We start from the raw sequence: 14,708 nt of genomic DNA on the forward strand, positions 1-14,708 counted from the left end.
ACAATACTGAATTCCTACAAGAAGAGCAAGGAGTTTTGGAGCAAAGCATCATTCCAATTCAGCTTTCAAAAAGAAATGTCACATATGAAAACCTGAAAAGCAAAACCCACTGGAAACCTCTTGCAGTTATGGAGATTTCAGTACTGGGAGGCATTTCCCAGCACTGGCCAAGACTATCAGTTTTGGTCATAAAAGAGCATAAACTGAAAAAAACCATGGACTGGGGGCTGAACCCTTCCCCCTGAAGGAGACTGAAAATGAACAGTCCAGTCCTAAATCTGTTTGAGCCAGAGCCACTCATGGAATGTAGGCTGAACAACAGATTATGGACCTTCCTTCTGCAAAAATACCCCAGCCCATGAATAGGAGCAGAAAAGGAAAATGTAACCTCCAGAGTGTTCCCCAAGCCTGAAGGGCCCTCTCAGATGGCAGCCTGTAAGCGTGGCTTCACAATGAGAAGAAAATAAATCTGTCTAATCCCCGTGCCTCCTCCACACACACTGATTTTGCAGACAATAACCTGAGGAAAGACTTTTCCAAGTGCCAGCTACTAAAAGGCGTCTCAGTGCACAAGCTCTGCAATAAAAACACTTGGCACACAAAGCTCACTTTGAGATTATATGCAGATCAAAGCTTGGTCTGTGCAGCACAAAGGGGCACATGAAATATGGTGCTGATAAAGAGAAGAATCAAAACAGATTTAGCCCCAGCTCTTGCAGACTCAGTCCCTCCAGGGGGGCAGCCGTCTGGCTGTGACACAGCACAGCACCCAGAGAAGTGTAAATTTAATTTCCTTTTAATAACAATAACAAACTCGTAAGAGCCATTCTCTTCCTGCAGCCGAGGAGACTGAAGCAAAAAAACCCCAGATTATGTGACTTCCTGAGCTTTGCAGCTGAGTCAGTGAGCAAGATCCTGTGTGAGGATAAGAACCTGATCAATTCCAGGGCTACACTAAGCTCTACCTGTACACTCTATCCTAAATAAAGGCAAGTACTTCCCAGGAGCACCCCAGGTAAGAGCCTGTTTGGTTGGACTCAGGAAAAGAGCTTAAAAGGCTACTCGGGCCACAGCTAAAATCCAAATTAATCCTCACCATTCCCTTTGCTTGATGAAAAAACCATCCTGCTGCTGCCTTTATCTCATCTGGGGAGCCAGAGTGGGAAATTCCCAAGAGAGCAAAGGCCAGTGTCCTTGTGGGTGCCTCTGTGACAGAAACACCCAGTGATGCTCTCAGCTGGTGTGGTCCTGTCCCCAACCCCAGAGTCAATTAAGGCAGCAGGACGTGGCTCTGCCAGCACAGCAGCCTAATTGTGATGAATGGATCTCTGATATTGAGCTGGCTGGATGCTCCAAGAACCTAATTTGTGAAAGAGAACAGCACTAAGGTAATAAACTTCTGTCCAGCTCTCATAATTTGTAATAATGTCTGACAAAGACCAGATATGAATTTAGTTATTGGTCATTGTCTTCAGAAGCAAATGCTAAGTTGCTCATGCAGAAGATCCATTTATTAGATATATGAATTTGGAAAGGGGCAAAACAAAACTGGAACACACACATGGCCAATTTCCCATCTTCACTTCAAAGGCTTCTCAACTTTTTATTGTATCAGCAGTGAAAGTAGCTAGTTAAACCCAAACCCCTTGTCCAATTACTATGAAGCCCAAGTTATCTTTTAAATATGCACTTGCAAACTTTGTTCCAGGACAAAGAAAGTGCTAAAGGGCAAGGAAACATTTTCAGAGAGCTTTGGAAAGGCAGATGTGCTACACGGAAGCTGAGATGCTGGGTCTCCCATGAGTCTTGTACTATTTCCTTATTGTTCTGCATCTGACACAGCCATTGCTCTACCAGGGTGGTTAAAGCAAAGGATTTGCACAGCAAAATCAAGAAGCAGCAGACTTCATCCTTGATACTGAAGTCAATGGCCCCAATCAGCTCAGCAGTGCAACATGCCCCAAATTCCATCAGCCAGGAGCACCTACAGGCTGCAGGGCATTGTTTTGTGTTGCCATCTCACTGTTTCAGTGTGCTGCACAAGGAACAGCCCTTGCCTGTAAGTCATTGTTACTGTCTTTGGGGTGGCAGCTGCCCAGTGGTCACTGTGGGATTCCCAGGGCTGCAACACCTCTGAGTGTATTCCCCCTGAGCTCCCACCTCACCACCCTCTGCAAAATGGTCAGTGGACCAAGACAGCCATAAATATGCCAGTATTATTGCCCTCTACTCCCAAGGCAAAGCTTCCATACAACTCAAGTGCAGAATCTTTGACCACGCCTTGTATTTTTTCCTGAGAGACTCTGCAAGACTCATTGATTAAATCCTGAATTTGAGGGAGCACAATATTCTGTAATGAGACAGTTTGCTGCAGCATCACTGAACCTCTCCATATTTTTACTGTGTTCATCTTTAGAGCTTGTGAATGTCCTTTGAGCAGCCCTTACTTTTTACAAGCTTCTTTTGTTCCTTTACACCAATATTCCTCACCCTCCTGAAATGCTTTTGATTTACATGAACAGCACAAGCAATTCCTTCATACAACTCCTGGGAGATTTGGAAGTAATTTTTTTGGCTTTAGCTGTCTCAGATCTTAACTGCTTCAGATTCAGCAAGCATTACCAGCCACCCTCTTCTTGTAGCCTGTGATTTGAAAAATTCCTCAGTGAGAGGCAACCGCTGATTCTCTTGATTTCTCATGCAACCCCTATAAAGCAGAGCTTGAAAAGATCACAAAAACCATACTCAAATTTAAGTTGCACTGGATAGGCATCAAACAGGAACTTCCTTGGACCATAAATCCACCTGCACAATGTAAGAAACTTTACTGGAAAAGGGGAAAAAGGACAAGAGGGATTTATTTTGTATTTCTCTATCTAGCTCCCAGATACTCTCCCTAATTTAGTAAGACTTTAAAGGGGGCTGAGAGAAAGCACAGGTACAGGGAAGAACAGGAGCAGAAAAAGATTCTATGAATTCACAAGCTGTGTACAACCAGTATGTTGTGTTATGAGCCAATTGAAAATGATGCAAAACAGTTGAGAATTTCAACGATGCAATCTTGGTATTGTTCAAATACAGAAGTGATTTCATAAGCAGAAATTAACCAAGGTACAGAAACAAGAAGCCCTGTGTTCCACAATGACAGACTCCTTTCAGTGGCTGGTGATGGACTTGGGATACCTGCATGTCACCAAAGATGACCCTGTAGTGATGAAACAGTATCATGAACAACCAATCCTGGTCATAAAGACCAAACCATTTTGTTTTCCGTTTTCCTACAGAAAAAAAGAGAGGAAGCTTTTTCCTCTGAGTTACAATTGCACGTATAAGCAAGCTTCAGACAATCCCATAAATGGGATCATTCATCAATAAATCCTTCATTTGTTCAGGTCCCACAGCAGACACTTCACCTTGGATATAAACCATCCGTAGCAACATGACAAGTGTGTGTGCAGTACTTGAGCCCTAAGATAAGAATAAAATAAAATGTAAAAGGCAAACCTCAAAGAGACTCTAAAGCAGAATAAAGAACTTGCAGGTAATTTTTTGCTCTATTTTATTTTTCTTTTCCCTTGCATTATCCCAAGGTAGGAATTCCTGAAGCTGCCCTAGGCAGGGGCTTGGCACATCATGTTCCAAGAGTTCTATATTTCAGCTCAGGCAGTGGAGATTTTTTTTAAGCTCTGCCCTGGCACCTTCCAACAGCAATCCCTACAGCTCCCATTTGCACATTATAATGCCCAGAGTTGTTTCTTCCCTGCTCATTTTCATGTAAAGCAGGATGAATGTTTGGTTTTAGTCTTCTGCTGCTAATTGAAGTCTCCAAAAGCAAACTTTGATTAAAGCTCAATGCAGACCTGGCCACACAGCTGAGAGCACAGATCAACTCTGTTGGCTTTTCTCTCTCCCTGCCTTGCTTTCTGTCCTGGCCACGGGTGTCACACACAGGATCTGCCTTTCAGAAAAGCTCCCTGGCAGTGCTGCCCTCACCTTTCACTGAAATGCAGGCAGCAAAGCCTTTCACAGCTGTGGATGCTGCCTTGTTTCCTACTTGCTCCTTTATCTCTCACCCTTCTGCATGCACACATCTTGTCTTCTCTTCTCATCAAACCTGAACTTACTCGTTTCTGCATGCCCAACACTGCTCAGCACTGAGCCTTGTGCATGCACAGGTTAGGCTCACATGTGCTTTACACTTGAAAATACTTCCAAATTCCTGTGTCACTCACAGGAAAGCATTTGGCTAATTAAAGATCGCAGAAAGCTGCACATAAAACCTTCTACAAACCAACTCAGCCTTTTTAAAAGCAAGGACGTAATCAAAAAATTGGATTCAAGTCCATATTTTGACTATCTAAAACGAAAAAAGAAAGTACTTTGAGCTATGCAGAGCCAGGGCTGGGAGCCATATGCAATATTTTTAGATACCCAGATTTCTTATTTGCTTTAAATGTCAGGACACTCAAACTAATTAGTGTTCTGCCTCACCTATTCACAGTGCTGCCTTTAAAGCCAGCAGGAATGCTGATGCCTGTTTCACTGGAAGTATGATGATGTGGAATGAGGATGGGAACCACAAAGGATTAGGAAGCATTAACAGCAGAGAGAGGTAGGATGCTACAATTTAAGGACACAAGAGGCACTGCTGTAATTCCAGGACTGCCACCACGTGCTGGGAGCACCTTGGGAGATGCTGTTCCAGCCCCTGGGCTCCCCTGACTCAGGGGCTGCCACATGTTGAGCACACAGAGCACCCACCAGAAAGGTCAGCAGTGCAGGGATCTCACATGGGAAGACAACTTTTATGAGCAGTTGTTTTTGCACTAAGCAAAGATCTACTGCTATGTGAAATTTATGGCTTATTCAACTGAAAGAGAGGGATGAAAGCAGGTATTTGTGTTTGGCACCCAGTGGCAGTGGCCTTCCCTCTTCTCCTTCCACAGGGAACTTACTACATAAACTAAGAGTGGATAAAAAAGGTGTTTATTCATCCCTGTGGACTATCAGAGTGAACAATGCTCTTGCTGACTTCCTGAAGGCAAAACTTTACTTCCAATAAATATCTATTACTATGAACATCACACAATGACTTTACTTCCAATAAATATCTATTACTATCACCCTGCAAACTCCATGTACATTTAAAATCAATCCTTTCCTGCAGTCTCCCCCTCTAATTACCTTGACAGTGAAAGACACCTGCCCCCCTTTATCTGCCCCACAACAGGACAGCCCACAAGGCAGCACAGGAATTCAGGAGCAGTGACAGTGCTATTGCTCCTACCAGGGCAAACACAAAATTGCAGAGCAGCCCACCAGATAGAAATGCTCTGAATAGGAAGGAAAATCACCAGCACGCCTGGGGTGTAATGCTTCCCAGCTATCTCCAAGAAAAAAAGAGTGGATTTCAAAGGGGATGTAACTTTCTGTTCTGGCACCTGCTGAATGTCCCCCACTGCTCTCCAGGGAGGTTTCAGAGCATCTCAGCTGCCTGTGCTATTATTATGTCAGCACTTCTCTCACTAAATCCTTTCCCAAGCAGTCTGAAATCCTGGCATTGTAATTCCAGGTGTGCTGAAAATGGGCCTGAAATTTTCTTCTACTGTGTGATGCATTAACCTGGCTTAAAACCACCAGGACTTGCATGTAACTCTGTATTTTGGGTGCTCTTCTTATAAGAGAAAATTGCAGCTGGAGAAAAAGCAATGTGGCTCTGCTGGAGACTCATTTATCTGGATCACAAAAGGGTAGTGAATACAAGCAAAAAAATCCCAATATAACTGTCTACCTGGAGTTTTCTGCCATGGGACAATAGGGGAGAGATGCTGTGCAGCTCCACTACATAACAGGATCCAGAACAACAAATACACTGACTTTCAACTTCTTAGCAAAATTCACCCCAAACTCTGGTTAAGCATATAAAACACTGAAATCAGTAAAAACCAGAAGTGTTGGCATAGGAATTTTTACTACAACAGCCCTATAGACAGAGTACCCACCCCTCTATGCAACTCAAGCCAAATGGTAATTGGGAATACATTAATATTTACTGTTTGGAAGTGTTATTTATCACTGTTGTACCTATATAAGAATGAGATTCTCCATAACATAATGCAGAATGCATGTAAGCAGCACTTCCCTTTCTTAACTCAGTCCTGGGGTGCTTGGATTAAACATCAGGAGGCCAAATGAGACTACCACTAAACTCATAAAATCTCATTTTCTGCCTTTTTGAAAGCAATCAACTTTTTACCCTTTTCACACTGAAAAAATACAGCTACAACAAAATTGCACAAATTATTTCAGTTTAGATAATGTGTCTGGAATAGCTTTATTTTATCTTCATGCCCATTAGGGTCGGAACTCTCACAAGGCAGTTTCTGCATATCCTGACAGCAAACAGGCTGGACTCAGAGCTTTTCCCTTTTCCACGTGAAAGAAAGAGAAATTTCAGCCCTCAAATCAAACCTCTAGATCCCCAAGACTTCAAAATATGCACAATCACACCCACATTTTGCTTTCTGGGTTCTTTTTTTCCACAGTAACAAAAGTGCCATGATACCTAAGGCTTTTAAAACCCTCATACAACAAACTGAGCATCTAAAGAACAGAGCTCCAAGAGCTTGTGGCTATTAAAAATCCCTGTGGAGCACTGTGAACCATCCAAACTGCCCAGGGCCCAGTTTGGAAGGCCAATAATGAATGAATTACAATAGTCAATAAGGGATGTAATTAAGGAAGTAGGTTCTTCTGACATTTACATTTTGCTAGCTGCCACATGTCCATGAAATGTGTTATTGTTTCCCTTCTATAGTACCAGAGTCTATAAATACCTTTTAAGAATCATACACAGATTTTTAAGTCTTCTCCTTTGCCATATTCTAATTAGACACATTTATTGCATGTAGAACAGTAAATGCCATGTTTTACTGGTCATATTTACAAGCAGAAAGATGGAAAGTGTCAAGGAGCAGGGCATGACTCCCAGTCAGCTCAGAGAAATCTTTTGCAGGCAGAAGCTGTGGACAATGCACAAAGAAAGGCCCCAGATGTCACTATTTTCAACTCTACGCGCAAAATTTTATTTTGTTGTTTTACAGTTCTTGCTTTTTATTGTTAGTATGCAATATTTTTTTACACTGCAGCCCTTACAAGTCCTCAGCATGGTCCAAGGCCTAACATTTCTTACAAAAGAAGTTCCTATAAATAGATAATACTGATTAAAAAATAAAGAAGGAAATAATTAAAAGGTAATCATGGCAAGTTTAAATTGCATATATTTCTACAATTTAAATAATATATATCTATATTTAAATTGCAACCTTTAAGAGCTAAAGGCCAGATGCCCCTTGGGACATCTCTGGAATGCATGAATGCAGTAGCTCCTCAGCACCATCAGGTTTAAAACAAGTTTGAACCATGGGAGTATTTTAAAGAAAAATAATAAGGGGGTACTGCATGAATACATGCAAAGAATTCCTCTAAAAGATGATGGGTAGGGTAGGAAGGGATTTGGGAGTCATTTATTAAGAAAACTGAATAAATGAATGGTGAAAGTTGGTGCTATGGATTGACTCCTGAAAAGCTGATGAAGAATAAAGGCAGCCATGAAGAGCCTGGAAAAACAACAATTCAGCAATGGGCTGATAAAAGAGAGAAGGCAGATCCAGCCCAAGAATGCAAAGGGAAGTGTGACATGATCAAAAGAATAAGCTGAGGCAGCAATCCTGGCAGTCACAATGGATTTCAAAAATAAAAGTCAAATTTGTCAAGGACAAAGAAAGGGATAACAATTGAGACATGAGATGAAGAGAGGCAGGACTGGGTTTTAACTCTCAGTGTGAGAGCAAATGCTGTATTTCAGAGCAGGTGAGAAGGATTCTGCAAGATCTGCAGTTACCCTGGGTGTGGCAATGCAAACACATCCCCAGTCAAACAGGCTGCTGAATTTACAAGGCTGAATAAGAGATGACGCTGATATTTTGCTCAGCTCTCTGAAAAGGAGGTCAGAGAGAGACCCCTGGGAGCCAGGATTAGAAGGCCTGGTTCAGCCTCACTGAGCTTGAGCTGTTGGCTAAACATGCAAGGAGAGGGCTGGAGAGACACATCAAGACTGGAACAGAAGACAGAGCTGGCATTCCTTGGTTTGACACAACAACCAAATTTATGTTTGCAAATGAAATAACTCTGGTGAAAAGCACAACAGGAAAAAAATTACATCAAGGACAGAGAGCACATAGGAAATGCCAGATAAAAAGGGCAGAAGGGGATCTAGGTAAAATCCAGAGACAAGAGTAATGGAGATCAGCTAGAGAGAGGAACTTTGGGAAGTTTCAAAGACATGAAGGGGACAAAACCCACTGTGGGAGCCCCAGCAGGGACCACCAGCATCCTCCTGGCCAATCCCACCCTCTGGCAAACACAAAACTCAGTGAACTCCTCACCCCATCTCTCCTGCTCACTGCGGAGCGAGGAGAGAGCAGAATAAATTAATTCCTTCTTTTATTTCTATTTTTAAAGCCTCAGAGACGCTCAGTGAAAGAGACTCTGACAGTTTGACATTTCATCTGCTCCAGCACATGTGCTCCAAGGAATAACTGCAGATCCATGATCGTACCTCGATTTCTGGTCAGGGATGCCAGAACCAACAGATTTCCAGCAAAGTCAAGAAGAACCTTTGGTATATTTTAAATGAGGCCTCTTTTGCCAACAGTGAGAATTTTAATCTTGCTGAAATTCTCTTTCAGCCAAGTTGAGCTGTCCTGTTAGCAATCTATCAGCATAATTAACACCATCACTCACATTGCATAGGGAAGAGCAGCAAATCCAGGTGTTATCACCACAAACCTGATAAAGTCTCAGAATATGCTGGAAAAAGCTTTCAGAGAAGCAACTTGAGAAATCTGCACTGTAAGGCTGAGAGAGCTTAGAAGTTCAGGAAGATGGCCAAGATGCTGGCATCCAAAACACTGGTTGGAACATCTCAGAGCCATGACATGATCTCAGTTAAACAGAACACTCTGAGGACAACAGGATTATAACCTCCCACCATCTGTATTATTTTTTTGGATGTCATTAAGATTTAAAGCAGAAGCACCATCACCAGTTCTGTGGAGACAAGTTATTGGTTTTTTATAGAATGCTACAGGTAAGGTCTGGTTGCCCTTACATGGAAGAAGGCACTGAGTAACACCACTTCAGGCAGGTAAACCCTCCAAGATAATAAAATAAAATCCTCAGCAAAGATAATGAAGGTTGGAGGAGCTCATAGATAACAAGAATAGACACTGAAAATGAAATAAATGTATTTATACACATGGTTTTCCTTCCTGGGTTTCACATTGCCAGCCTGAAGAAAATGGCTACAGATCGAATTAATGAAATATGAGTGACACACTGCAATACTTCTGTGCAATAAACACAAAAACCCCACCAGAGCATTCATAGAAATGCTACAACCCCACAAACTGGGCCCAGGAGTTTTATTTCAGTAAGAATAGGGGTCAACCTCTCTGAAAGAGAATAGGCAATGCTAATGAAACTCACTTCCAGGGTGCTACAAAACAGGTAACAATTGATGAGATGACTGTCATCTTCATCAACTGGGTTACAATCCATCTGTTTAGGGTATTTCCCATAAATAAGCAAGATTCTGACACTGCTTCTTGCCCAGTGGAGGAATCCAGATAAATAATTTAGCTATACAATACCTCATAGAGACCTATATTTTACAGCATATTCTGGCAATCTGCACATCCACAAGCTAATACAAAAATTTACTTTAATGGAAATAATTTGTTGCTTAGAGCCAAATAGTAATTTCTTGCTTTTATCTCATTTCTTTCTCACAGTTTAAGGGCTTGCCATTGAAGTAGACAGCATTTTGCAATTAGAGAGAACAAGAGTTTAAAAGCACACCTCACTGCATGGAGGTGGAAGGAAATCTTTTCCCAAGCATTTCAGGGGATTTAATTATTAGTTTCAAATACATTTTTGGAAAGGAACCTGCAAGTAAACAGAGATTTATGGCCACATAAATAAACAATGAGACAATTACAGGCTCTTTACAGAGCCCAGATTAGTCACACACGTCTAATGAAGCATCACTGAGCTATCACAGGGAGATGGCCTGATGTGTGTGATTAACAAAACAACAGTCAGCAACAGCTAAACAACAACGCTGGGCCCCCACAAAATCTGCATTTCCTTCCATATGCACAGTCATGGCTTTTGTTCCTTTCTTAGCAAATCACCAATCATTACATTCCACCCAGAAAGGGAGAATATTAAATAACAGAATGCAATGAATTGTATTTTTGCCATCTGAAGATCATGCTTTTGAAAATATAAAAGAGCTCCCATAAAATAAATTAAGAATATATTGCAGTATTGAGGTCTAACCAAGATGGATGTGACAGAATAAACGGTAAAAAAAATTATTTTCATGTAATATGCAGCAAGGAAATCTTTCAAGTGGCATTGGGTAGAGAAAGTCTTGTGTTCAGCAATAATTATGGTAGGGTTTTTTACAGTAAAAACTAAAAGAAAATGTATATCCCTCAGGTAAGGCATATATTTAGCAAACATAATCTGGAGAAAGCAAATGGGATGGATGGAAAACATCTGACAGCTGAAAAAAAAGGTACATTTATAAGATTAATAGGGTCAAACTCCACGTGTAATGACAATTTTTGGCATACACACAACAGGAGGACATCCTGTTAGTCATATTAAATACAATTTTTTGCTATCATGTTCTAAACACACTGACAAGTACTTGGAAAGTGGAATGAAGGGACCTCTTTAGTGTAATCCCTGGCATGGAATGATGGAATACAAGAAAGGATTGTTATTATTTCTATTGCATGCTGTAGATGAACCATATTGTACTGCATCTACAGTTCAAACTCGCAGCAAAATAATTCTTGTATTTTTCTTGGTGAGATATATTCTTTCCAAATGATATTCCACCTTCAACTCAATCTCCTTCATGGGTAAATTTACTCAAAGGGCAGAATTCCTGATGGCTGGAATAATACTATTATTAAAATCAATACTTTTTGATGAATATTATGTCTGGAACATATTATGGAGAGCTATAAAGTAGAGGAAGAAAAAAACCTGCTTATCATTTTCAGTAGTAACCCAACCAGAGCCCTCCATCTGTAACGAGTTACGGAGCAATTCCCCTAAATCATCTGTATGAAGTCAGCTATGACACTGCCAATTTTTAAAAAAATTTGCTAGTTTTGAGCTACAAATTGATTTTTTATTGTGATAAATTAAAATCCAATGGCAGCCTACAAGACACTCAACATGAAGAAGCCCACTTTCTTTTCTGAATATTTTTATTCTTTTCTATCACATCGGACTGGCGCTGGGGCAGACATGACAGCAATAGACAATGGTAGAAGTTAAGAAAAGACACTCTACAAAGGTAAATAATCTTTCCAAAATACCCTTTTGGGAATTCCAAAATGATGGAAATACAACTAAGGGAAAAAGCATTGTGGGGGACAGGGAAGGTTGTTAAAGGAGGAGAAAGCAAATGCAAGATTATCCAGACTCTTCCTTATTAAGGGCTGCTTTTCTCCCTGCTGCATTAAAAGTCAACACCAAACTCCAAACTTTATAAACTCTGAAGTTTAACATGGAAATTAGAAGATCAGTGTGAGTGAAATATAATCTTTTTCCAGCTCTTTACAGCTTCTTCCCATCCAAAAACCTGGGCTGAGCAACCGTACAACCCCTAGTTTTGCCAGCTTTTGGGATTTTCCAGCAGGAATGGGAATGAGATGACAACTGCAGGCTGGCAAAGCAGAGACAGGCTGGATGAGAAAGACAAAGAATGAATGGGACAAGGGTGTGAAACTCTTGGACAAGGAGAGACCCAAGCTGGGAAAAAAGCCCAAGGGATGGTTGCTGTGAAGACCTGGCAGAGGATTTCGTGCACCTCTGCTCCAAACCCTTGGCATGGGAAGCACGACTCTCCTGTTCTGACAACAACATGTAAAAACTGCTGTGGAAAGCTCCCCACATGCCTCTGTGACAGCCCTGCTGCCAGAAGGACAACTCAATAGTCCTGTCCATCACTCGGGCAGCTCAGGGGCAGACATCTGCAAGGTGGATTTAAGGGTTTCATTCTAAGCCTCAGTGGGTGAGTGACAGGTTTACTGTAAGGATGATATAGTTATGTCAGATTTAGAGTGTGGGATGTCAGAGCTATGAAATGAAGGAGATTGTTCCCATGTCCCCACCTCACTTTCTGTAGACAGGAGAGTGTGCAGGATGCTGCAGGAGAGGCAGCTGGAATAAAGCACACCTTTGTTTCTAAAACACATCCTTTTTCCCCTCTTTATTCTAGGCAAAAAATTCCAGTGTTTGAGAAACGTTCAGAGACAAGTGCAAAATGAATAGACTTTCTCTTTCCCCCTTTTTTATTTCCCCAATAAAAGGCTTTAATCTCAGGAAAACAACTGTGGCTGGGGTGCAATTTGCACTGACAGCCCTAATTCTGACATTTCCTATTTTCTGTAACCCCAGCAATGCCCTCTGAAACACAGCTTTTGCATGGATACTTTACACAACACATCCCAAATGAGCTTTTCATTACTAACTACTCGTATTATGTATCAGTGAGCTCAATGACATTGATTTTCTAATAATATAAATTAACTGGCAAAGATAATTTCATCTATCATCAGTAGGGTTTTATTTCTGGCACCATGTTAAATAGTTAATCTTCCAAAAGATTAAATCAAGAGCTTTTTAAAATTCAAGGCAGAGTTTAAACTGCTGTAAAAATCTTCTTAATTATGATTAAAACAGTTTGTGTGTTGTTGCTTTATATCCAAGTGGTGTAATGTTTTGCTTAGGTTTCTTCTTTTAGAGCAATTTAAAAAAATCAAACATGGTATTGCTGCGGCAGAAACTGTGTAAGGCACGAAAGTCTCTGCAACTTCCTCCACCAGGTGCTACTGGGGAAGTTGCTGTTTCACAGAGACAACCCTCAAATTTCCCAGTATCTTTTACCTCTCATTCCATACAAAATGTAATTTTTCTACCACTGACAATACAGAAGCTACACTCTACAAATGATGTAAGGGACGACAACTGTCTATCAAATTTCTGAGATGCTTCGTGTGTGTTTGCACCAGTGAGGAAATGCTTGTGAAGGAACCAGGGAAAGATTCAGCTCTGTCCCACCACACCACCGACTTTACTTACCCCTGTCTTTTCATCAAAGATTTTGATTCCCCCAAAGGAAACTGTTAAGAAGACTTTTTGTTTATGTTCTCCTTTCGATCGAGCCGCAGCAACAATTCCCTGTGCAAACAAAGAGCAGTTTGAGTTGGTTTCCTGACTCTCCCAGGTGCCACAGATTTGCTTGTGGACAATTCACCACTTTTTCTAGGAAAACTTAAAGGTTTTCCAGGAACAGCCCCCTCCTTACTTCTGGCTTCCTCCCTTTTTTCAAGGTACTACATCTCTTTATGCTACCCAGAGAGCATTTCAAATGTGCTCCCACTTCCAACCTCTGCACTAGCTAATCCTCCATGAAATTTGTTTTCATGGAAGCTGAAGGTCATTTCTAGCACACTCTTCCCAGCTATAAGCTGTTCTATTTATTTATTTTTTTAATAGGGAAAAAACCCAACAAGCAGCAGAGGACAGAAAATGCCAGTTAATTTAGCTTACTTCACACTCATCTAGTATAAGCAACTTGAGGTTTTTCTAGAAGAAAAATACTCTTCTAAAAATCAAACAACACCTGTGCTGTGACAAACTGGTATTGAGGGAAATTTTTTTTTCAATATCTCAGACCTTTACTTTGTAAGAGAACTAGCTGATACCATCTCATGCATTATTCTCCCACAGCAGAATTATAACAGTAACTTCTCTTTCCACCTTCTCAGGAGACTGCCCTGACCAGTAACACTGAACTGAGATAAAATATAATCAGTTGTACTCCTAGATGAAATGAAAATATTTAGACTTTATCTGGTTCTCTGCAATTCCAATGTTTCAAGAACAACTAACTCAGGTTTTAAGACCTTCACTGCTGCCATTACAAGGATCTGATGTCAAAAGCCACCCCAACTTTATGGGTGGCCTCACAATTCCTGTTATGGGACAGTGGGTTTCCAGAGCCCATAAATTAATGCTCTGCCCTCAAAAATGAATTTCTAACACTCCCTTCCTGTAACAGTTTTAGTCATTTCCCAGTGCTGTTTAGATCAATCTTGCCACCTGCAAATAGGTATTAGGCACCTGGGAGATGTGGAAACATTAATCCATGGAGGAGAGAGACAAAAAGGTTTGTGCAGCAGAACAGTGACAACTCTCCCCACAGTGCCAGGAGCTATGAAAAGATGAGAAACACCCAGCACACATTTAAATCAGGCAGGAATATTGTGGCTGATGTGACACACCAACAGAGCAACTTTTGGAGCGGATTAATTTTTGCCTGCCATAAAAGTGATTTGTAAATTATCTCCCAGATCTTGCTTTTAGGTTGTTGAACCACAAGCTGAGTGTCACCCCATGCTGTTTCCCTAATGAGTAACTCATCCCTCCTGGATGGACTCGAACCCTGTGGGCTGGTAGTGCACCAGACATCATTTAGTGATTTCTCCTCCTGAAAAACAAGCAATGGAAAATCCATCAGCTCTCTAGGCTGGGGAGAAGGCTGGGAGGGAAATAAA

General features: G+C 41.2%; 1 protein-coding gene across 15 annotated transcripts in view; it reads right to left on the bottom strand.

Moving 5' to 3' along the window:
- DAB1 (DAB adaptor protein 1) overlaps nt 1-14,708 on the bottom strand; it is a 409,388-nt gene that overhangs the window by 39,330 nt on the left and 355,350 nt on the right. For all 15 annotated transcript variants that reach the window (XM_039711669.1, XM_039711665.1, XM_039711666.1 and 12 more), the window contains one exon: nt 13,231-13,329. In XM_039711669.1, the coding sequence (XP_039567603.1) occupies nt 13,231-13,329 (99 nt within the window). The remainder of the gene's footprint in view (nt 1-13,230; nt 13,330-14,708) is intronic.

The sequence above is a fragment of the Passer montanus genome, unplaced genomic scaffold, assembly GCF_014805655.1.
Source record: "Passer montanus isolate IOZ18808 unplaced genomic scaffold, ASM1480565v1 scaffold25, whole genome shotgun sequence".
Classification (NCBI taxonomy): Eukaryota; Metazoa; Chordata; class Aves; order Passeriformes; family Passeridae; genus Passer; species Passer montanus.